Source organism: Capricornis sumatraensis, chromosome 4 (genome assembly GCF_032405125.1).
Source record: "Capricornis sumatraensis isolate serow.1 chromosome 4, serow.2, whole genome shotgun sequence".
In the NCBI taxonomy this organism is placed as follows: Eukaryota; Metazoa; Chordata; class Mammalia; order Artiodactyla; family Bovidae; genus Capricornis; species Capricornis sumatraensis.
Window position 1 is genome coordinate 92,735,612 of NC_091072.1, and position 24,655 is coordinate 92,760,266.

At 43.3% G+C, this 24,655-nt stretch overlaps 1 protein-coding gene across 3 annotated transcripts in view; it reads right to left on the reverse strand.

The window, feature by feature from the left end:
* Positions 1-8,267: 8,267 nt before the first annotated feature.
* Positions 8,268-24,655, reverse strand: part of MSRB3 (methionine sulfoxide reductase B3) — a 183,619-nt gene continuing 167,231 nt past the window's right edge. For all 3 annotated transcript variants that reach the window (XM_068970061.1, XM_068970063.1, XM_068970062.1), the window contains exons 6-7: positions 21,735-21,832; positions 8,268-11,943 (exon numbers count right to left, since the gene is read on the reverse strand). In XM_068970061.1, coding sequence (XP_068826162.1) covers positions 11,779-11,943; positions 21,735-21,832 — 263 coding nt within the window. In that variant the 3' untranslated portion in view covers positions 8,268-11,778. The remainder of the gene's footprint in view (positions 11,944-21,734; positions 21,833-24,655) is intronic.

Here is a 24,655-nt window from a genome sequence, read left to right on the forward strand (position 1 = left end):
TCCATAGAGTCACAAAGAATGTTGGAGAACACTCTTGAGAGTCCCTTAAACTGCAAGGAGATCCAAACAGTCCATCCTAAAGGAAATCAGCCCTAAACATCCATTGGAAGGACTGATGTTGAAGCTGAAACTCCAATACTCTGGCCACCTGATGCGAAGAACTGACTCATTGGAAAAGGCCCTGATGCTGGGAAAGATTGAAGGTGGGAGGAGAAGGGGACAACAGAGGATGAGATGGTTGGATGGCATCACTGACTCGATGCACGTGAGTTTGAGTAAACTCAGGGAGTTGGTGATGGCCAGCGAGGCCTGGTGTGCTGCAGTCCATGGAGTCGCAAAGTCAGATACAACCGAGCAACTGAACTGAACTGAACTTATAGAGATTGCTTAATATCGTTAAGGTAAAAAGAAGCCCCATGGTGAGATCAAAGGCCTTGGGAAGAAAGCTTCAGGCAGCCTCATCTTAACTCTTAAGACTCCCTTCTGTCTCTCTGTAGTGTAAACCCTGGCAGTGGCTTTTCTTTTTCTAATGCAAGTGCTGCCAGAAGCCTCAGTCACTAAGGCATCCAGTGAACTTGAAGGAAGGCTATCTCGAACAAACACAAGGCAGCCACACGAGGAGTCAGGGCACATGCACCTCCCTAACCCCCATCAGGAAGCACCTTTGTTTTAGGCATCTTGGTGGATTTAGGTAACTGGCCACTTAGGTCACTTTCTTTTTCTCTTTTTCCACATTTTAAATTCCAGCTGTTATGTTTTAAACTTGCCAATAAAGAGAGAGCCCATCAAACACTAAGGTTCCATCCTCAACACCAAGAAAAACAAAATCCCAGGCCATGCTCTCTCTCTCTCTCTTTCTCTCTCTACCTTCAACACCACTGTGCATAAGTGTCCTCCATGCCTCAAGACCAAGGAGCGTTAAGGAGGGTGGTTGGATAACAAGGCTATGGCCACTGCCCAAAAAGAAGCTCTGGACTAAAGGCATGAGGAAAGGATTTCAGTAAGTAAGGAGGGCAGAGGACCTCTTCCTGCAGCCGCTGAGCCAGTGAGTTGTTCCCAGATTGTCCTAACCTAGAAGGCTGAAACAGTCTTGCAACTGGAAACCAGCGGCACCGCCAGAGGGAAAATACCTCCAAGGCCTATGGTCTCTGTGCCCCTGCTTTACTCGCTGCTGGAATTTTTTGTCCCCATGACCCAGTGGGATATCATGGTCCCTGATACAATATTGCTAAAAAATTAAATGGACAAATACAGCTGCTGTGAACATCTAGTGCCAGCACCTCCTAAGAACCCTGAGGCAGTACACCAGCTCCTTGAAAAATGCAAAAAACCCATGGAAGCCTCGGGAGTGTTGCTCAGTGCTGGGGCACACCAACATGCCAAGTCTCTGGTATTACACTCCAGAGGCCTAGAAGACTCTGTATGTTGTACTAGTGGATACAGATTCAATCCTCGAGCCATGCATTGGGACATCCTGGTGAAGAGTGGCCACCTGCAAAGAGATGGATTCCTGTGAAAGTCTCTCAGTTGTGTCCACTCTTTGCAGCTCCATGGACTATACAATTCGTGGAATTCTCCAGGTCAGAATACTGGAGTGAGTAGCGGTTCCCTTCCCCAGCCCAGGTTTCGAACCCAGGTCTCCCGCATTGCAGGCGGATTCTTTACCAGCTGAGCCACTAGGTCTCCTTTACCAACACATAAGATTAAGGTGATGGGAGAAAACCAAGAAGCGGAAGCTGGAATCAGAAGTTCTACCTCAAATGAAATGCAAACTTTTCTTCAGACAGCAGGAAGGAGAGAGGGGAACTAATTGGCTACTGTGGGTTTTCTTATTTCTTTGAGATGGGCTCTGAATTGTTTGTTACTCATGGCTGCTGACAAAGGTCCACATAGTCAAAGCTATGGTTTTCCCAGCAGTCGTGTACAAATGTGAGAGTTGGACCATAAAGAAGGCTGAGCGCTGAAGAATTGATGCTTTGGAACTATGGTGCTGGAGAAGGCTCTTGAGAGTCCCTTGGACAGCAAGAAGATCAGTCCTAAAGGAAATCTCCTGAATGTTCATTGGAAGGACTGATGCTGAAGCTAAAGCTCCACTCCTTTGGCCACCTGATATGAAGAGCCAACTCATTAGAAAAGACCATGATGCTGGGAAAGATTGAAGGCAGGAGGAGAAGGGGGTGACAGAGGATGAGATAATGGATGGCATCATCGACTCAATGGACACAAGTTTGAGAAAACTTTGGGAGATGGTGAAAGACAAGGAAGCCCAGCATGCTGCAGTCTGTGGGGCTGCAAAGAGTCAGACACGACTGAGCGACTGAGCAACCGAACAACAACAAGGCCTTTGTGCCCCCACTACCCACCTGCGTCTAGACAGGCACATGCACCCTGACACCCGTACACCCTCGCTCACAACAACTGCCTGCCAAGCATCCTGCTCCTGGCTGTGACCATCGTCAAATGTCACCCTGAAAAGCAGGCTGGGTGTTCATCTCCATCTTCCAGCATGGCGCAGCTCCCACAAGCATGAGCAGACACTCTTCAGTGCCACGCTTTTAAGGACTGAGAAGAGGAAGATCTTGATGAGAAAGGCACCCTGCAGCTCCCCTGTGTCCAGCGGTTAAGTCTTCACCTTCCAAGGCAGGGGGGAAGGGTTCCATTCCTGGTTGGGGAGCTAAGATCCCACATGCCTGGTGGCCAAAAAACCAAAACATAAAACAGAAGCAATATTGCAACAAATTCAATAAAAGACTTTAAAAGGATCCACACATACAAAAAAAATCTTAAAAAAAGGGGGGGAGAGGGCACCCAAAGTGCAGAAAGTGACTCTTCAGCTCTGAGCTGGAGCAGCAGAGGCCTCAGGGGCTCTGCCCTGTGCTCTGGAACACCTGGAAAGTTGCTGGGGAGGCAAGGAGGCCACCTCTGGCTCATCAGAGGGTGTGGTCACGACACTGCACACGCAGCCTCACCAAGAAAGCAAGGACGTGCGCTGTTGCCTCATCGCCTGTGACTTTTCTAAGGAGCCCCACTGGTGGCACCTGCTCACTGCACGTTTTCAGATAAAAAGACCTGAACAAGCTGTCCAGCTGATTCCGGAGCTCCCAGTCAAGCTAACACTCACAGAGGAGCTTGCAAAGATCTCTGCGAGCTTTCCCCCGCTCTTCCCTGGTTGTCCACTCTTCCCCTGGGCACCTCGTGAGATGCAGGGAGGAGGTTGAACTAGAAGCCAGGGCTCACGAGGTGTCCCTGTACCTTTGGAGAAGCAGCAGGACTATCGAAGCCTCTAGTGAGAAGGAAGAGGGAAATGACCAGGCCAAGGCCCTGGAGCCATGATATGTGTGTCAGGGTCTTTCCTCTCTTCACTGTCATATTTACTGCCTGGGGTCGGGGCCACCCTCCCATCAGTGGTCATTGTTGAAGCTCACAGTTAATGGAAAACATTAAGACTTAGTGCAAAGTTGGCATGAGCCATTGGGTTCACTGGCTTCCTTTGCGGCTCGGTAGTAAAGAATCGGTGTAATACAGGAGACACTGGTTTCATCTCTGGGTAGGGAAGCTCTCCTGGAGGAAGGCACTGGCAACCCACTCCAGTATTCTTGCCTGGAGAATCCCATGAACAGAGGAGCCTGGCGGGGTACAGTCTCTGGGGCTGCAAAGAGCTGGACAAGACTGAAGCGACAGTACCCACTCACCATGGGTTCATCATTTTCTTGGCCATACTGACCCAAATGATCCCCTCTTCATTTCTGGTCTTGCAGGGGGGTGCCCCTTGACCTTGAGTTCAGAGAATTACTATTACAAAGGACTCACTAATTATAGGGCAGCAGCTGCTACATTTTATTGGGACTGCCATAACCATCCAAAAGGCACTAAAACTCCTAGGAGAAAATATATGATCTTTGTCTCTTGAAGACATATAGCTTACTGTGCCTTTGAAATGTAAACACCTCAGGAGGCAACTGCAACTCTGCACACAATCACCTGAGACTGAAGCAAAGTGGACTAGATTTGGTGCAAGGAGTAGTCAGCCTTTTAAAATACAAAATGCTGTAAAAGCTCTCTGTCCCAGACCTAGTCCACAGCTTCAAGATTACTTGTCAAGGACAAATATAAATCTTAAAAATCTTTTCCACAAATATTAGTAAAAACTTTAGCCATTGAAGCAGGTAACCTTAAATTGTTCTGCCAATTTGGATTCAACTCTTATTTATGAACTAGTGAGTTTTATGTTGTTGTACATGATTCATGGCTAAAATCTTGGAACAGAAGTTACAGGGTCTCAGTATCTGTCTGCATGTTTATGTATGTCTCCAGATGTATGTTATGTTTATATGATTTTTTCTCTTTCTACCTGCAGATGACATTGCCAAAATTAATTTATAAAAGTGTGGGAATGTGTGTGTGTGTGTGTGTGCGCTCAGTCATGTCCAGCTCTTTGAGACTCTTTGGCCTCAGCCTACCAGGCTCCTCTGTCCACAGGATTCTGCAGGCAGGAATACTTGAGTGGGTTGCCATTGCCTCCTCCAGGGGATCTATCCCACCAAGGGATCAAACCCACGCACATCTCCTGTGTCTCCTGCAGTGACAGGCAGAGTCTTTACCACTGCCACCTGGGAAGCCCATAATTTGTAAAAGAGTTCTACTTAATTGGCTTAAAAATAGGCACTTATGAATTGAGTATTCCTAAAACTCAGTAATGTAGAAACTAACCAAAATGTTCTTCAAATTCACATGATCTGGAGTACTCTTTGATAAATAATTCTAGTTTAACTTTGCTCTAATTAAAATAGGTATATCTTTGGAGTTACAGCATTAAATATAATTCGGATAAACAACTTTTGTCCTACCAGGGTTTACCATTCAAACAAATTTATGTCAATGCTTACAAAATTTGTCAGCAAGAAATGTAGCTGGGTATAATGGCCATCTTTCTAATGAAAGTTCCTTAATAGTCTAAAGATCATTGTTGGAAGAAAATAATTTAGATGTATGTAATTGAAATAAAAATGTAGGTCACCTTTTTAGCTATAATCATGTCTTATAGAATTTCTACTTAAAAATAACTTCCCAAATCTCTGGTAACTTGAAATTTCAGAGTTTTGCTAAGTTAAACTAAATGATGGGAATTCATTGAATGTCTTGATCATTTCCAAATAAGAGAAAATACTGAAACAATGTTAATTACTAACCAAGTCTAAGGTTTACCTACTTTTAACCTCTTACTACAGTGGAACCAAAGATATTTGAGTCTCTTAGTAAACTTGGCTTTCAGCACATTGAAAAATTGTTCTGTGAGATAACGTATGCTTTTAAAGAAGCTTCCCTGGTGACTCGTATGGTAAAAAATCTGGCTGCAATGCAGGAGATCTGGGTTTGATCCCTAGGTTTAGAAGGTCCCCCAGAGAAGGGAATGGCTACACACTCCAGTATTCTTACCTGGAAGATTCTATGGACAGAGGAGCCTGACCTATTCACAGGACTCAGAGAATGGGTTTATGAGATATGGAGCAAACCACCAACTCAGGGCTTCTCTCATAGCTCAGTTGGTAAAGAATCCACCTGCAATGCAGGAGACCCCAGTTCAATTCCTAGGTTGGGAAGATCTGCTGGAGAAGGGCTAGGCTACCTACTCCAGTATTCTGACATGGAGAATTCCAGGGACTATAGTCCAGGGGATTGCAAAGAATCAGACACATCTGAGCGACTTTCACTTTCATCAACTCAGGACAGGCTCAAACTTTTTTATGCCAGATGGCCCAAGATGTTAATATATTCCACAATCTTACCAAATCTTTGAACAGATTTCCAGGGCTCCTGAGATCCCTGATCTATTTTCAGCACTGGACCTTTCAAGTTTAGGGCAACAGGTACCTACAGGATTTCACACTACTGCCTGTATAATTATTCTAGTTTTTGCTACTATAATCCAATTTACATGTGCAATTTCTAGTTACAACATGCCCTACACCTGAATTTTAGCATACCAGCTACCTAGGCCTTTAATGTCCTCACCATTGACTAGAATGCCTGGAATCACAGGGTAGATTGTAATATAAGCCCTGACAGTTGGCTTTTGTTTTGCAATGTAAATGTCTGATTTAAGCTTCCATTGCAAAGGCATCCACTTCAAAGAGGGCTGGGTTGAATAAACATTTTGCCAGTCACATAACTGAAGAGCCAGGACAGGGGAACTCTCCCTCCCCACCCCTTCCATCATCCCCGTCCCCTTGCCCCGACCCAGGCTCCTTTGCTCTAGAGATCCTGATTGATTTATATAACTGGCTACTTGAGCCACTTGTTTTTCTTTTTTCCCCATGCTTTAAATTCTAGCTCTTACATTTTAAACTCATCAGTAAAGAGTGAGCCCATGAAGCTCTAGGGTTTCACCCTCAATCCAGTATAAAAGCAGAACCCCAGGCTGTGCTCACTCATTCTTTCTGTACCTACAACTCCACTGTGTGTCCCGGGGCATGCCTGGTATTCTCCAGGACTCATAAATAATACACTTTTTGCTTCAAAATTTCCAGGTGGTTATTGCTGAGGGCGTACTGTAACCATTATAAGAACCACAAGGGTCTGGCCAGGTTTGGAAAAGGGAGATGTCTGTGGGAAACTTACTAGGGCCCAGGTGAGTAACTCTAGGCATTTCCAGCTGATAGGATTATCATTGATAGGCCTGCCTTCGCAACATTCTCTTACTTTGCTTTCTAGTTATTTTGGCACCTTTCTACTCCCTTACCTTGTCAGAGCAGTGCTGAGGTAAGTTCTTAAGAATTACTGACTTGTCCTGCTGTTCACTCCTGAAAATCTGTCTGGTTCCTGACCAGCCTGGATGGTAAGGGTGAGTGTGTGTTTGCTGGGAATGGTGGTGGTGGGGACCCTGCAGGGAGGGGAATTGCAAACCTTGAAACAAAAATGAGGTTCTCTAGCATCCAGAATTTGACAATGGTGTGATTCCGCAACCAATCTAAAAATTAGGGTAAGTCTCAGGTAGGCCTGAGGATCTGATTTGCTTTCTAAATCTCTAGTCTCCTTATCCTATCATGGCTCCATAAAAGCCCCTTACCTGCATGATGAATTTGTAGAGTAGCTTGGTTTAGAACCTATAAGCACCTTTGGCCAATCCCTTTCCAGTTTGGTCCAGAACAAGGCTAGCCTCTGGGAGATATTGGATAGGAAGAGTTCTTTCCAGACTATTCTTTTATGTGGCATTTCTTCAGGTCTCACATTGAAATGGTTAAATTTCTATCACTTATGTAATACACAATAAACACTGGTAAGAAGTCATTACAGGATGCTTGTAAGCCTGTCCCAAGACTTTTTTTTTTTTTTTTAAACCAGCATCTTCTAGAAATCATTTCATTGTTAAGATCTGGGTAACAGTGGCAGTTTTCTGATAAAAAGGAGTCACAATTTGGGTATATGGCCCTTTTGTAAAAATCTCCTCTAATGAATTTAAAAAGTGATGATGAAAGAAATGGGAACGGTCATTATGTAAATTTATGCGGTGACATCTGTCCTCTAGTTCTTGGAATTGCTGAGATGAACCCTGCCGTGTTCTAAAGAGGCAGTGGCGAGCACCACTGGGCAGTCTAAGGTTAACTCAGATACGTGAACAAGAGCTAAGGTGGTGCCGACTGATGAGAACCAGTCAGTCTTCTAGAACAAGACCAACGAGCAGTGAAGAACAGGAGTAGCAGAAAAACATGAAGTTTTGGGAAAACTGTTTGACCCACTTCTACAGAGAGATAACCAGTGATGACAAAATAAGCCATTTAGGAGGGTCAGATAGAAATGCCTTTAGAATTAATGCTAAATGATGTTTTTCCATGGGAAGTTCCAAGGCAGTGGTTCTCAAACTTGAACAAACTCCAGAATAACAAGGACAGCTGCTAAAACATAGATTGATAAGGCCCTACCCCAGAATTTCTGATGCAGTGAGCATGGAAGAAGGCCTGATTTATAGCACGTTTCCCAGGTGATGCTGATGCTGTCATCTGGGGACCACACTCTGAGGAGCGCTGTTCTCAGGTACACTACATGAAATTGCTGGCCTGTGAATTTTAGGATCCCAGGAGTATGACTCTTAAAGAATTGGCTGAAAGACAAAAGTCCTCATCACCTCGAGTCTCCTCTCAAAATGAACAAAATCAACACAACGAACCAAAAAATTAAACTAAAAACTTTTACTGACAAATAATACTATATTAAAACTCTTCTGTTAGAGATATTTAAAGGTGAATCACCTGTTGGCAGTGGGGAAACGCCCCTAACATATCTCCCTGGAAACCAGTTCTTGATGACAGGGTAAGTCTCCAGTCAGTTTCTTTACCAGAAGCCCAGGCATCGACATGGTATCATTCCTGCATTTTCAGCTATAGAGTTATTGTGATGCAACTTGCCAGAGTCCATGTCTTAAGCACAAAAATACATACAAGCTGCTGAAGATCCTGCAGAGGTGAGGTGAAGGCAGAGTAATCCTGTAAACGTTTCCCTTCTCTCCAACCTTTCGGATCCCAGGAGGCCTCTCTTGTCCTGAGGTATGGAGAGCGGATTGGATCCTACTCTCAGAGCCCCGCTTATGAAGGTCACACCAGATAAAGGCCCTCTCTACAAAGAGACACATCAGCTGGGTAAGGAGACAAACAGAGCAGCCTGTGGCAAGCTCCAGTGGATGGTCTATGCATCTGTGATAAAAATAAGAGAAGTCTTTAGGAATCAGAGAGGCAAACATTTTTATAAAGAAATTTTATTGAAGAATTTCCATATACAATAAACATAGGAAAACGTCTTTAATGAAAATTTCATGTCATTTTTCAAAAGTTTTGAATTGCTTAGAGAAATATTATTACAAAGCTGTCTAAGGCAAAAGTAGTATTTGACTTTCAGAAAAAACACTAATCCCTTTCATCATACTCCATATTTTAAAGCAAGGCATATTCAATTCAATGAACATGGAGACTTTCAAACTGCTATGTCATTTGCACTGAGTTTAAATGTATCTATAAAGTGAGAAGTATGAACACATAGAAACATCTCCTAGTACAATACGAATTGTTGCCTTCTTCAGATTCATTCTACCTAAGTGTATGGACAGAACTTTTTTACACATCAGCAAAGAAACCTGCATCTCCTAATGGTATAGGGAGGGCCTGAGTGCAGAGAGGGAAAGTCCCATGCATTTCCTGCATTAAATGGTATAACTCCCACAGATCACATACACCTCACCATATTGACTCAGTTCATTGCACTCCATATCCTGCAAAAATAAATCTAGTGCTCGACAGCTGACATTATTGCTCACTTACATTTTAGTAATATATTTCTTTAACATAAGACAGAAATATACTGAAATTCAATACCACTTAAACTCAAAAGCAACCTGAAATTAAACCACATGCATACACCCCACTTTCTTTCTGCGATGGAGGTTGCATTTTTCTTAAAGTTGATGCTGGAAAATGTGGTAGAAGAAAACTGGCTTTTCTTGAAACAAAGACCAAGCATTAGAAGATGAGCTTTTTGAGGGGAATGTTAAGCCCTACACTAAAACTGGAGGAACAATGAGAATCCAGAGTCTCTGCGGAGAGGGAGAAGCCCCTCGTTTATCTTCCTTGTCTAGCCCAACACTGTGGCTTGTGTCCGGCAGACCCCAGGGCAGGCCACCACGTAAGGCAGGGAGCCACACAAGAAGTGCTGTGTGAGCCTCCAAAGGATGGACCACACGAGGGACGGACATCTCCTGGGAGACCTGTGTCTTTAGGGATCCTTGGATTGCTGGGAAATGCTGGGACTCCTTCTGTAAGGTCAGAAAAGACTTCTAAGATAGTCTAGATGCTAAGACTTCAAGGGTTTTAAATTCAGTGTCTCAGGGGAATGAAACCTGTGAACTCCAGAGTGACCCCAGGACCTGAGGTGCCACATCTGGGAGCCAAGGGAGGAAGGGCACAATGGGCCTGGAATGGCCAAGGTGTGGCCCCATGACAGTGAAGATCACAGGAGGTCAGGGCCTCACCAGGTGGCACGTGGAGGGACACAGAAGGACGAGGGCATGACCACACGGACACTTGGATTGATCACAACTTTTCATTTTAGTGTCTCATTATTTCTTTAAGATTGTCACATGTTTCTCTTTCTTATTTTTGGTCTTGGTGGTGATAAGGAAAGATGTCAGTTTTCATAAGCTTTCAAAAATTTACAAAATATTATTTTTTAAAAGCTACACTTTGGGCTTAGCACTCAAGGCTACAAACACAATATATATCAGTCATACACTGTACCTTCACACCTGGTGGCAATACCAACGCGTATCACCATTGCTCAGAGCCATAAAAACCTTACTGTGCTCAATGACATCCATCCCACCAGACTAAATGTTATACAGCAACTGAGCTGAGCCAAGCTTCTTAGAGTAAAACCAGCCATCTTGCTACAAAGAAAAATTTCTGGCTCTTGGCCCAACTGTTTCCATACCAATCAGCTAAGTCAACCCCTCTCTGCTTCTTTCCATTTCAAATGCCTGGGCTTCGGCCTTTGAGGCAATTAGAACCAGATCAGTTTAATTTTACAACACTGATCTTAATTGTACAGCAATACAGTAATTTTCCCCTGAGAGTGTCAATTATTTTACAAATATTCTAAGTCCCCATTTATACATAAAGAATAGGCATGGAGAGGCTGAGCAAATAGCTTGTCCCTTGTCACACAGCAGATTAGTGTCAAGGGTGGGACATGAGCTCCCGGCTGTTTCTATTTTAAGCCCCAACATCCTCTAGGAGGTCACCTGGCCCTGTGCACAGGGTCCCCACCCTCGCCGCTCCCAGGCTTTACTGGTGACTTGCGGTCAGCTCTTCTGCAGGGCTCTGGACATCTAGCCCCCAGGCTTTCTCCTCAGCCTTCTCTGCTTTCTCTCTTATTCTGTTGCCTTAATGAAGTGTGTTGTTCCCAATATTTTATTTTACATGGGGAATTCACCAAAATGCCCTTCCAGCTGCAGCTGGTATTAGGTGTGGAGGGACAGACTTACAAAAGGCAATGGCAGGCATTCTTCTTTTGTGAACTTTGGACAAAATGGGGCTCAACATTTTATAGTTATCTTACATTCTGATGTTTTCAAGGAAAAAATAAAAATAAAGGCCTAACCATGAGGTAATGTTTACTTCTCTGCCACAACACTCAGGGCACCCCCTCAGATCTGGCAACAATTTAACATAAGGAAAGACTTTAGACCTTCACACCCTTTTAGTGAGAATAAACGACCTTAGCTCAAACTTTCCACAAAGCTGAGAAGTCTCCTAAGACATCACTCCGTCCTTATCTTAGGTGGATCTGCACAAATGCCTCCAGCCATGTGTCTCGCAGGCCTCAACACCCCCACCACCCCTCAGCCCTGGTCTCCGCTTTGCAGAGCAGACCTTGATTTTCTTTTCTGGAGACCGAGCACCTTATGCCTCTTAAACAAGGGGGCGGAAAATAAAAGAAAGCAAAGGAAGCTATGTGGGCAAAGAAAATAATGCCAAATGCTACGTAAGTGGATCGTAAAGAAGTTTCACGAAGCTATCTCTGAGTTCACTCAAGATCTGCAGTTCCCCATCCAGTCAACAGCAAAATGCATGGATGGCCAGGGCCTCTGTTTAAGCAAGAAGAAAAATACCAATAGCATAAAACTGCCCTTCTAGTTTTGAAAAAATAGATTTGAGAAAAATGCTATGGGATTCGCTTTAATAAGCTGTGCATTAAGTACACTTGTTTCTTCTGTCGCCACCTCCGGCCGCTTCTCTACAGCTCCATCTTGTCACCAGGGGCTGGGCTGCCCCCCGCACTGTCCCCCTGGGGGCCACTGCTCTCTGCAGCGGTGAAAGACAAGGATGCCGAGTTTATGCAGTATCTTTTGCCGGTTGGACGAGGTCCGTCGTCGAAAATGTGCCCAAGGTGAGCACCGCACTGCAACAGAACAAACTGTAGGTCAACAGTGTGTGCAAAGCAGGCCTTGAAGGGAACTCGCAGTCAGCGGCTTAAATGGATGACCGGCCTGTGGAGAAATGATGGAAACCCTCGTGGATGATTTCTAATCTGCCTGTCAATAGCTACAAAGATGGTTTCTGGCAGGCTTTGCACCACATGCTGAGAATAAAAAACACTAGAATTGTGCATATCAGAGATTATTTAGGAGCCACTGTATTTTTTGATCTGTGAAGCCGCTCAGCCAGCTGAAAAATGACTGCAGTAATTTTATGAATTGAGTTGACCCTTGATCTCCCCTTGTAAGAAACATGGCAGAATAAAATCTCCACCCCCTCCCACCAGCATTGCTTTTGGCTTTGGATGGATGGGTTTCAGATATGCAGAAGTCCACTGTAGAAGATACTGTGTAACTGGCTGTGACAGAGGTGTTGTTTGCTTTCATGGGCAGTAAAACTTAATATCAGAAAAGCATTGGATGTTCTTAGAGCCCAGTAAAGCAATGGCAGGGTGCAACAGATTTGCGTTATGGTCACCAGGACTGCAGCGTGGCCAATGGAAATGTCACTAGTCCACTAGTCTGGCCTTGGATAGGTGGGTACCAGGAGGGTTGCTTTCCTGCACGAACTGGATCATGTGGAGAAGAAACAAGCTGTCGAGCTCAATCCATGCTACTGACTGTCCCCAAAGCGGGAAGGAGAAGAGGCGGAGAGTCCAGACAGAGGCAGAAGGAGGGATGGTTGGTTATGATGGTGTATAGGAGAAATCCAGCCCAGAGAAAGTGTCTCCAAATAGGCTGGCTCACCCGTCTGCTGCTGAGTGCAGCTCCAGGAGACAAGTGCACAGGTCACACTTACTACTCCCTGTCCCAGGGTAGTAAGGGACAGGGTAAAGGGTATGGAGACATTGCTGCTGCTGCTAAGCTGCTTCAGTCGTGTCCAACTCTGTGTGACCCCATAGATGGCAGCCCATTAGCGCACATTTAAACAGGCTACAAAAACATATCGTTTGTTTGTTATGTAACAAAGAACTCAAAGCCTGGGGCAAGTGACCCCCATTTATTCATTCCACAAATATTTATGGAGCACCCACTGTATGCCAGGTACTGTCCCAGACTCCAGAGGTACAGGCAGTGGCCTCGTGGAACTTACATTCCACTGGTAGAGACAGAAAACACAAAGGTAATAAGGAACCGTGAGCACAGTAGGTGGAAATAAACACTCAGGAGCAAACAAACAAACAAACCCACAAAAACTAAAACAGAGAGAAAGTGATACAGATTGTCAGATGGGGAGCTGACAGTTTAGGTGAGGTGGTCAATGGTAGTTCTCCCAGGGTAACTTTGGGATGAGAACCTGGAGGAAGTGAAGAAGCAGATCTGGGGAGAACATTTCAAGCAGATGGAGGAGTCACAGTTTAGGGAAGAATATGCAAGAAGGGGCATAGAGATGATTTATTAATTCTTCTCACTGTGCTCATTTGGTATATAAAACACTTATAAACTGCAGGGAAAGAAAGCAGGACTTGACAAGGAAATGGGGTTTTCTGTCCCTCCATACCAAACGGAGATGATGAGAGAGAGGTGAAGGATGGTGCTTATTACAATGGAAAGGACTAGAATCTCAGTTTCCCCATTGAAAGTGCTAAGCTCCATTCTCGAGGGCTCTCTATTATTAATAAATAGCACAAATAGCAACTTCGACTATATGGCACTTCTATGTTAAAAGTGCATTCTTATTTTACTGCCAACATACTGTGTCAGCTTATTAAAGAACTAAAAATGAACCCTGAACTGATTTGATCTATTGCCTGGAAAATATGAAACAGGCCTAAAAAACAAATCTTGCATTATTTTTCCACATTTTATGCAGGTTTAGGTAATATCAAGGCTGACAGCTCAGATTGCTTTTCCTTTCTATAAACAATTGAGGCCAAATTTTCAGGCATCAGCAGCTAAGATGCACCAGTGAAAATACATATGCTTACCCAATGGACACAGGAAAGCACCTATTTCTGCCTGCCAAAACAGTCAGTGTGCAGGCCAACAGGAACTGGTGCTCTCGGTGACCAGTATGTGTGCACAATTACTGACCTCACATGCAGCTCCAGCACTTTGATCACTTGGCATCTGAGAGGTGGAGTTTTCACATAAAAGCCTCAGATCGATTTTTTTTTTTTTTACTGAGAGAATGCAGTTATCTGGGCAAAAATAAATGATAGCGCCTTTATTAATCATCTCAGGCATATTTAGCGAATGGTTCTATTTATCTTACTTCAAAAATAAAGCATAGCAATGGTATACTTAAAGCCATTTTTTAGTATTTAGTGCCCAGACCATTCATTCCCCAAATTAGAGTAATTTAATCTATTGGACTTGAGTTGGTTATCAGCGGGCAATTTCAGTTGCTAAATCTGACACTAGTTTTTCGGTTAAACAGTAAGAGAAACACAGATTCTAGATGTCCCTAATCCAGGCAAGAGAAAATGGGAAGGAGGTGAGGAGGAGAAATTAAAATTGGGAAAAGGCAACAAAAATCATTCGCAAACAACTGTATAGGTTGGCGATGGGATGGGGTAGGGAAATCCTCAGAAAAGATGTGGGTCCCCTAAAAATAAGAGTGATTGCTTCATCATGCTTGCACAAGATGTTCTGGAAGATTCACTCCAGGCTCACGTAAGTGAGGGAGGAGCAGTACAGTACAGTGTTAGGCGCTCAGTTGTGTCTGACTATTGGGAACCCATGGCCTGTAGCCCACCAGGCTCCTCTAGCCATGGGATTCTCTAGGCAAGAATACTGGAGTGGGTCACCATTTCCTTCTCCAGAGGATCTTCCAACCCAGGGGATGAACCCAGGTCTCCTGTACTCCAGGCAGATTTTTTACGGTTTGAGCAAGGTGTTCATTTATATCTGTGCCACCACATACATGAGCCTCCCTGGTGGCTGAGTTTGTTAAGACTCTGCCTGCAATGCAGGAAACCTGGGTTAGATCCCTGGGTAGGGAAGATCCCCTGGAGAAGGAAATGGCAATCCACTCCAGTGTTCTTGCCTGGGAAAACCCCACAGACAGAGGAGCTTGGCGGGCTACAGTCCATGAGGTCATAAGAGCTGGACACAACTTAGAAACTGAACTACCATCGCCACCACATATGTGCCCATCTGGCTGCCTGTAAAGTTGTAAGACCATTTGTCTGAAGGAAGCCTAACCACACGGTACCATTTCTGCTTCCTCCCAGGAACACCCAGTCTCCCATAAAAGTTCAGCTCAGTTCAGTCGCTCAGTTGTGTCCGACTTTGTGACCCCATGGACTGCAGCACGCCAGGCCTCCCTGTCCATCACCAACTCCCGGACCTTATTCAAACTCATGTCCATTGAGTCAGTGATGCCATCCAAACATCTTCATCCTCTGTCATCCCCTTTTCATTCTGCCTTCAATCTTTCCCAGCATCAGGGTTTTTTCCAATGAGTTGGATCTTCTCATCAGGTGGCCAAAGTATTGGAGCTTCAGCATCAGTCCTTCCAATGAATATTCAGGACTGATTTCCTTTAGGACTGACTGGTCTGATCTCCTTGCAGTCCAAAAGACTAGTACTCAATTTCTTTTAAAAGTGCACAAAGCTTGAAGGCTCCTCCCTGAGGGGAACGCACATGGAGCCCATTCTTTCCACCTTCTACCCCTGGTGGAAGGCTGGGATGATGAATGGAAGTTGTCAGTGACACACTGTTTCTTTAGCTGCCTGCGAGGTCTGCCTCCTCTGCCCCAGCCAACTGGCAATGTGTTGGGCTCTCTCAGCACACCTGGTTGTAACTGAAACAAACTGGTTGCCCGATGAAGAAATCTCTGAAACCTGCTGTTAAGGATTTATTTCAGGGTAGCATCTTCGGTGTGCATTTTGAAAGTTGTTTTAAGGTAGTTATGTATTTCTTTCTTTTATAGGTAAAATACAAACTATGACAGAATATTCTAGCTCTCATTCTGAGGAAGCATGAGATAAGCATTGTTCAAAAGAAAACTTTTAAATTCCCACAGGAATCCTTTATCACCTAAGCCTCTCACTCAGAAAAACTGGCAACTAAAGAACCTGCAGAGAACAAAAGGAAAGGACGCCCACCCCACCCCCCACATCCAAAAAAAGTGATTGGGCATCAAATTTAACATAATTCCTTAAAATCTGACTGCAATTCTCAATTGTGTGCATAAGAAACACAAATAGTGCATTGAACCCAGTTACATATTTCTGCACTGATGTATTTCCAACTGTCTTAGAGGGTTTTCTCCCAGCTATTCCTAGGATGTTTTAGGCTTTATTGTTGTCATTTTCTCTTAAGTGTTTGATCTACAAGATGAAGTGGTTTCAAAGCTGGGCTTTTACACTTGGGCGCATGGGGTAGGATGGGAAGGAGAAAAGAGTTTTAAGAAGAAAAGCAATTGACTTTGCCAGTAGTATCCTGTTTTCTCCCACCGTTATTGAAGACACTTGTGCGTAAGTAGGGCTCTTTTCTTCTGTGCCTGTGATATTAATCTTTTGCCAAGGAAAGGTTTGTGAAGTCACCAGTTTAGCATTATGATTTTACTGAAAGATCAAGAAAAAGAGAGAGGGGGCTGTGAGTCTGAAACCCTATTGTAACACATGGGTATCTTTAATCATCAGCAATATATGAGTTGTCATCTGCAAAAGATTAATAAGGTTTGGGGTTTAACCCAAAACTGTTCAACTCTTGAAAAATACTTTGTGTTGGTGGATATTTACCTTTCTGTTGATTTGGCTGACTTAGAACAAATTAATAATGATCTAAAACAAACTAAGGGACTCTACCATAGATTCAAACAGTAATAGCTGCAGTCATAAACAGAGTCCAGCTTGGGTAAACTCAGGCTTCTGGTGGTTTCCTCAAAGATTATTACAAAATGTTCAGTGATTTATTGGTCTCCCATTTGCTGCAGACGTAGAAATTTGATCTAAAGAAGGAAGAATTCCCCAAGTATTTCCAGGAGGGACTTATCTTGCTGAACTACAGCTTATATCATGCAAATCTTACCTCTTTCCACTGAATTTAAATTCCTGACAATGTTGCTTAACAGGCTGGGGTTGGAGGTTTAGGGAGATGCTGTCAAGCAATTATTGATAGTCATCAGCGAAACTGGATTAGAAGCAACATATTTTTATCACTAACTAAAAATGTAAGTTATATAAAATTGAGGAAAATTCTTTATAACTGAGAATTGTTAGGAAATTGCTACAGCCAGGGGGAAGATACCCATGTATGCCCACCCCAAAGTGAGCAGATTTAAGATAAAGTTCCACTTTGGAAGAGATAAGTGGAGTATTATTCCTTAACTTAGTAGATAGAATGGTAAAAGAAAACAGGTATAGTTGCAATGAACATCAGAATATAAAGGATAACCATTTTCCTTCAGAAGCAGGAATCCTGATGAAGGAAATAAAGACGCTCTACTACCCTTGCTTATTTTCTGTGTTGTTAACTTAAAGATCAGGTCCTGCTAAAATCACTGGAAGCACAGAGATTCTTTCAGAAGGACCTGACTATAATATTTCTCTGGAAAGTGATTACTGTACTGAATAAATCTTAACTTTCTCAATAAAAATTTTACTAAAATATTACAACCTAAGATGTCACTGGACACATGGTAAAGCTACAATGTAGTATAAAGAGGCAGTAGGCATGGCTACCAATGTGTTTGTCATTTCTACCCAAATATGGGGCTTTGGGGGAGCCTGGTGGGCTGCCGTCTATGGGGTCGCACAGAGTCGGACACAACTGAAGTGACTTAGCAGCAGCACCAGCAGCTGCTGGCTCAGGCAGTAAAGAATCGACCTGTAATTCAGGAGACCCAGGTTCAATCCCTGGGTCAGGAAGATTCCCCTGGAGAAGGGCACAGCAACCCACTCTAGTTTTCTTGTTTGGAGAATCCCAAGGACAGAGAGGCCTGGTGGGCTACAGTCTATAGGATTGCCAAGAATCAGACACTGCTGAAGCAACTTAACATGCATGCATGCACCCAAATATGAGGCCTAACTGCATGGTGTGATTCATATAACCATGAAGAAGAAATAGGGAAGGAAGAGAAAGGAGGATGGGGGAAGGGAAAAAAAGGAGAAGCGGAAGAAGAAGAATTCTAAGTACTAAAGCAAGAATTAGAGACCCATAGACCAAAAGAAGTCACCATATTGCCTTGCAGGCAAGTTGAGTCTACTGGTTTTATCCACAGAAGCTCAGTTTATTGGTGTTAAGTTGGCAGTAAAAGGGTCTTCTTGTTTAGATGCTCCATCTTTACCATAAAGAAAGAAGCATTCCACATAACATGTCCAACTGAAAATGTCTCTAAGATACTGAAAACAACTAGCAGATTCGTCATAACACAAACTCCTTTGATGCAATTCAGTCCAGAGAAATGACAAGCCATGTAAACTCAAAACACAACAGTTTCATTAAGAGGAGAAGCAAATTAGATAAGTTACCATGTTCACATCCAAAGGTTTAAAAAAAAAAAAAAAGATGGGATAAGTTGCAAGTAGAAGACTACATAAACTGAAAGAATAAAAGGTAAAAGAAGATAAACTGATAGTGAAAAACAGTATTAAGGATGAGAAACCAGGAAGTAAGATACAAGCAGTTTCTCTAGTATGCTGCTGCTGCTGCTAAGTCACTTCAGTTGTGCCAAGCTCTGTGCGACCCCATAGATGGCAGCCCACCAGGCTTCCCTATCCCTGGGATTCTCCAGGCAAGTACACTGGAATGGGTTGCCATTTCCTTCTCCAATGCAGGAAAGTGAAAAGTGAAAGTGAAGTCGCTCAGTCGTGTCCCATGGACTGCAGCCTACCAGGCTCCTCCGTCCATGGGAGTTTCCAGGCAAGAGTACTGGAGTGGGTTGCCATTGCCTTCTCCGTTCTCTAGTATGGAAACCATTAAATCAGTTCCCCCACCCCCCCCCACGTCAAGATAAAAAGGATGAATGAGAAAATGGAAAAGAGAAAACTAAAGAAAAATGTAAAACAAAAGAAAAATGAATTTCTGTATCAAGCACAAATTAAACGGCAAAGAAACTGAAAGGCAAGATACACACTTTTGGCTCTTAGTGAGCTATTAGCCCAAAGTGGGGCAGACAGGCCCACTCTGTCCACATGGGGAAGATTCCAGCAAACACATTCTTTGGGGCTGGAACCTGATTATTTTCTATGTGGCACTTACTTCCCAAAGCATGCACTTTTGCACATGCATTAATGGAACAAATTTCCCTCCTTTTCTCTCTACGTTTACGAAAGAAACAGAACAAATATCCCTTGCTCTTTTCTATAAATTTAAGACTTTTATTTAAGAAATGGTCAAGCACTTTCTGGGCTTTCCAGTGGCTCAGTGGTAAAGAATCCACTTGCCAATACAGGAAGCAAAAGAAACATGAGGAGGAAATAGTAACCTACTCCGGTACTCTTGCTGGGGACAACCCCAAGGACAGAGGAGCCTGGCTACCATCTATGGGGTCATAAAGAGTCGGACACGACTGATCACACACACATCACGCATCGTCAGCAAGATGCACTTTCTTATGTGAGAAATAAAGGTGGTGGAAAAAGAGGCTGAAAAGGAGTATTAGTGCTTTACCCAACTGCACCCAAAGAACAGTAACAGTCACTAGGCCTTTAACCAAGGGCTGAGAGGTATGCCTGGGTTAGTGTGGTGTCTGTTATGAGTGTTGCCTAATTTGGGCACAGTTTGTGGTTTTGTTCCTCTTTGGTCCCCGCAAGACACCTTCCTAAGGGTCTTATCTTGACTACTACTGATGTCACCTCAGCGGCTGGCACAGAGAAATGAGGAAGTGTATTCCAACTGTGAATTTTAAGAATTAGTCACAAAGACTTTAGAGAGTAGGCCCTGAAGGAAAGGTCCTATCTTATGCCCCACTTTTTCTGTCCCTTTTCATATGATTTTCATAGAACTCAATGTTTGAAAATAGGTTCTGAGTGAAAAAAAAAGGAGCAGTCATAGAACAGCCTTTAAGGCAGCTTTAAAAACTAAAGGGGGAAAAAAAAACCCACAACCGTTAGCCTTAAGGGAGGTTTACTAAATACTATGTGCCTAAGTTATAAATGACCTATCCTATCTTACTTTTTTGTCAAATGTTTTAGATTCCTGAGTAGATACTCGCAATTTGCTTTTGTGGAAGTTATGAAAAATAAACATTCAATTGAATCCAGAACTGAATTGAATTAAATTAACTGCTGGGGGATCATAGGATTTGTTTTTTTGTTTTTTTCTTATTTCAATGTGACTTTTTATGGTGCTTGTATCTATCTACTTATCTATCCATTTGAGCACCATAAGAAGCTCTGGAGCTAAATGCCCACATTCAAGTCTCAGTTCAATCTATGAATATTTATACAAGTGTAACTGCGCTTCTTGTACCTCAGTTTCCTCCACTGTAAGATGAGACAGAATAACATTATCTACTCAGAAGGTTACTGTGAGCATTTACCTGGGAAGCTTTTAAGAACATTGATGTTCAGACCTCACCCAGACCAATTAAACTGGAAATCTCTGAGGGTGAGACCCAGGATCAAAAAGTACTACTTTCTCACTTAGACTCAGATCTGAGAAATGAGGGTGAATTGAAAATGTGACTTAGATAAGATATAAAGTCTACTTTTTCAAGGGAGAGAGTGGTCCTCATACTTAGAAGACAGTTCACTTGCCAGCTTTACTTAAAAAATAAAATAAAATGAAATAGAAATTCATCAGATGGTTAGGTTCAAACCAATCTTCCTCCCTACTTGGTAGTAAATATGCCACCTCCTCCCTAAAACTCCTGTGGCTGATGAACAGGGTTAAAGGGCAGGTAGAAGAATGCTGAGGGAGGCTCACGTGGCAATCCCTCTGCTCTCACAGCTGCCTGACGGTGCCCCTCCACCTCTAATTTGTACAAGAGACAGCCCCCAGCAACGCACTCTAGCATCAGTGAGTTTCGGTACCATAGCACTCGGATTTACATTTCACTCATGTAAAGCAAAGCAGAGCAGGATGACCTGCTCTGGACTAGAATGTGCAGTTGCTCTAGATCTATGTGCAAGAAGGTTCTGGCCATGTCCCTGGGTGTAAGTTCAAGTTTCTTGATTGAGATGACAGATTAACTATATTTTTGCCTCCTCCTCAACACATGTTCATTTCCCGTTAGATCCGGCACTGATTCAGTCAGAGGAGAGTGAAAGGAACATCCTTAGAAGTGAGGATAGGCCTATTTCTAGGAGACCGATAGAACGAATTATTTTCTCGCACGTTCTCTCTCTGCCCTCGCACAGCCTGCCACTAAACTTCCTCTTCCTACTGCTGTTCTCCAGCCTCCCTCCTCACATCCATCCAAGGAGAGACGTTTCTGGGGTCTTTGCTGACCATGTTGGGATCATTATCATTAGAGGTATGATGACTGAACAGTGAGCACACAGAGAGTGAACGTCAGATCACCTGAAGTCACGTAATGAAATCTTCATTCAGTTCCCCACTGTACTGAGTCAATGAGAAGAACTTTTCCAACCAATGATTTTGTTTACTAGTGTTGAAGACTGACATTTAATAGGACTTGCTAAACTCCTCTAGACTGAGATATCATTAGGACTTGACAGAGACCTCATTGTGTTTGTCTGTCGCTTTTGTGATGGGTCAATTGGCCTTAGTTACTATATTTAGCACAACCAGGAGCCTTGGAAGTGTTTGCAAAGCAGAATGAGCAACATTTTGGGTTTTTAGGTGGGGTACACTGACCTGAGAGCAGCTGGTCTCCACCCTGTGCATCCCATAGGAAAAGTCATCTGTGAATGTCACCGCATCAGAATTGATCACGTCATGGAATGAAGGCCAGCCTGGGGCAGAGCACGCACAAGAACCAAAACAGAGAGAGATACAACCATGGGTTAGAATGCAATTCTAAAAGGAATACTAAGGATAGAAAGGAAATCTTTAGTATATGAATCATGCTTAACTTTTTCAACCTGAAAAAAGAAAGGCCGAAGACTGAAGGTTAAAGTATTTTGCAAAAATGCAACTATTTTTTAAGAATAACCTTTTCCTCACATCCAGATTATAGCTGCATTGAGATTTATGTTTTGTGAGACTCTCTTAGAACACCCAGTAGTTTTGAGCACATCCCCCAAACTTACAAAGCTCTCTTTCACCATTTCTGCTTCTTGTTCTTATCTTCAGAGTCATTGGGCATAGTTCGGAACCACTATGAGTTTTACACTGTGATTTTTTTTTTTTCAAAAACACAATCCAACTGGTCTGGCTGTTAACTTTAACTATTCCATACTTCTTTAATACTTTTTTAGTACTTAGTTTGGATAGTTAAGGGCTTCCCTGGTGACTCAGATGGTGAAGAATCTGCCTGCAATGCAGGAGACCTAGGTTGATCCCTGGGTGAGGAAGATCCCCTGGAGAAGGGAATGACTTAACCACTCCAGTATTCTTGCCTGGAGAATTTCATGAACAGAAGAGCCTGATGGGCTACAATCCATGGGGTCGCAAAGAGTCAGACACAACTGAGTGACTAACACTTGGATAGTTAAAATATATATTTTTAAAATTCTGTTGTTTCCATCTTAATATAATTTCTCAGGAGAAGACTCTTGAGAGTCCCTTGGACAGCAAGAAGATCAAACCAGTCAATCCTAAAGGAAATCAACCCTGAATAATCATTGGAAGGACTGATGCTGAAGCTGAAGCTTTGAAGCAAATCCTTTGGCTACCTGATGCAAACAGCTAACTCATCGGAAAAGACCCTAATCCTAGGAAATACTGAGGGCAGTAGGAGAAGGGGCGACAGAGGATGAGATGGTTGGATGGCATTACCAACTCAACAGACATGAGTTTCAGCAAATTCCAGGAGGATAGTGAAGGACAGGGAAGCCTGGCATCCTGCAGTCCATGGGTTTGAAAAGTCAGACGTGACTTAGTGACTGAACAACAGGAAGTTGTCTGGAAAGCACAAGTGCTATCTATTGATGGGCAAGAGGCATGCTCACTTCATAGGACAGTCACAGAGCAGTATTCCTCAGGAATCTCCAGGTAGCACCTTCTCTCAAACAGCATCTTGTTCCAATTTTCATTTATTCTAGTGATTTTTAAAATATGCACACAGCTTTTAAAAACTCAGTGGTAAGTAGACTTTCAGATTGTACACATGTTTATGGGTGTACCCAGGTTTTACGTTCAGTACTTATGGGCTTGTTTTTATATGTTTCCAGAAAATATGTCTGGAGTTACTGAGCTGAAGTCTGTATTCCTAAAATGATGAAAGAGGTGCAATGTTGCTGAATTGCTTCTTTTTCAGAAGTGAAATTTTTCCTGTAGAAAGGAGGAAGCCCTTTAAAAGCAGAGTACTTTGTGTTAATACACCTATTGAAAGAAAACAGAATGCAAATTTCAACAATATGATTTCCAGTTTCAAACAAAAACAAATTAGCTCAGACCAGGTTTTTATAATAAATTCCCTCAAGCTCCCCGCCCCGCACTCCCCTCATGCAACAGTACAGCTTTCATAGTGCGAGATTTAACACCCGGAGTTTAAACACTTTCCAATTTTATTTTTGGGGGCTCCAAAATCACTGCAGATGGTGATTGCAGCCATGAAATTAAAAGACCCTTACTCCTTGGAAGAAAGGTTATGACCAACCTAGATAGCATATTGAAAAGCAGAGACATGACTTTGCCAACAAAGGTCCGTCTAGTCAAGGCTATGGTTTTTCCAGTGATCATGTATGGATGTGAGAGTTGGACTGTAAAGAAAGCTGAGCGCCGAAGAATTGATGCTTTTGAACTGTGGTGCTGGAGAAGACTCTTGAGAGTCCCTTGAACTGCAAGGAGATCCAACCAGTCCATTCTAAAGGAGATTGGTCCTGGGTGTTCATTGGAAGGAATGATGCTGAAGCTGAAACTCCAGTACTTTGGCCACCTCAAGCAAAGAGTTGACTCATTGGAAAAGACTCTGAGGCTGGGAGGGATTGGGGGCAGGAGGAAAAGGGGACGACAGAGGATGAAATGGCTGGATGGAATCACCAACTTGATGGACGTGAGTCTGAGTGAACTCCGGGAGATGGTGATGGACAGGGAGGCCTGGTGTGCTGCAATTCATGGGGTCGCAAAGAGTCAGACACGACTGAGCGACTGAACTGAATTCCTTGATTTTAATTCAAGATTGCTACAAATCACCAAGAAAACCTTACCTTAGTAGATATAGGCTAATAATCCACAAAACCCAATTATGCTAAGAAACATCAATATCCTTAAGAAAACTCATTTCTCCCCATTTTCTAAATTCCAGAGAGACTCTCAATATATTCTGGGCTACACTATTTGGCTTTTGATGATTACTTGACACATTTCAATGCTCTTCTTTGTTTAACGACAGAAGCACCAATCAGTTCAGTTCAGTCGCTCAGTCATGTCCGACTCTTTGCGACCCCATGTCTGCAGCATGCCAGGCTACCAATACTAAAGAGAAACTTAGTGGTGATGTTTTAAAGTGAAAGTGAAGTCGTGTCCAACTCTTTGAAACCGAATGGACTGTAGCCCGCCAGGCTCCTCCGTCCATGGGATTTTCCAGGCAAGAATATTGGAGTGGGTTGCCATTTCCTTCTCCAGGGGATCTTCCCAACCCAGGGATCAAACTCGGGTTTCCTGCATTGCAG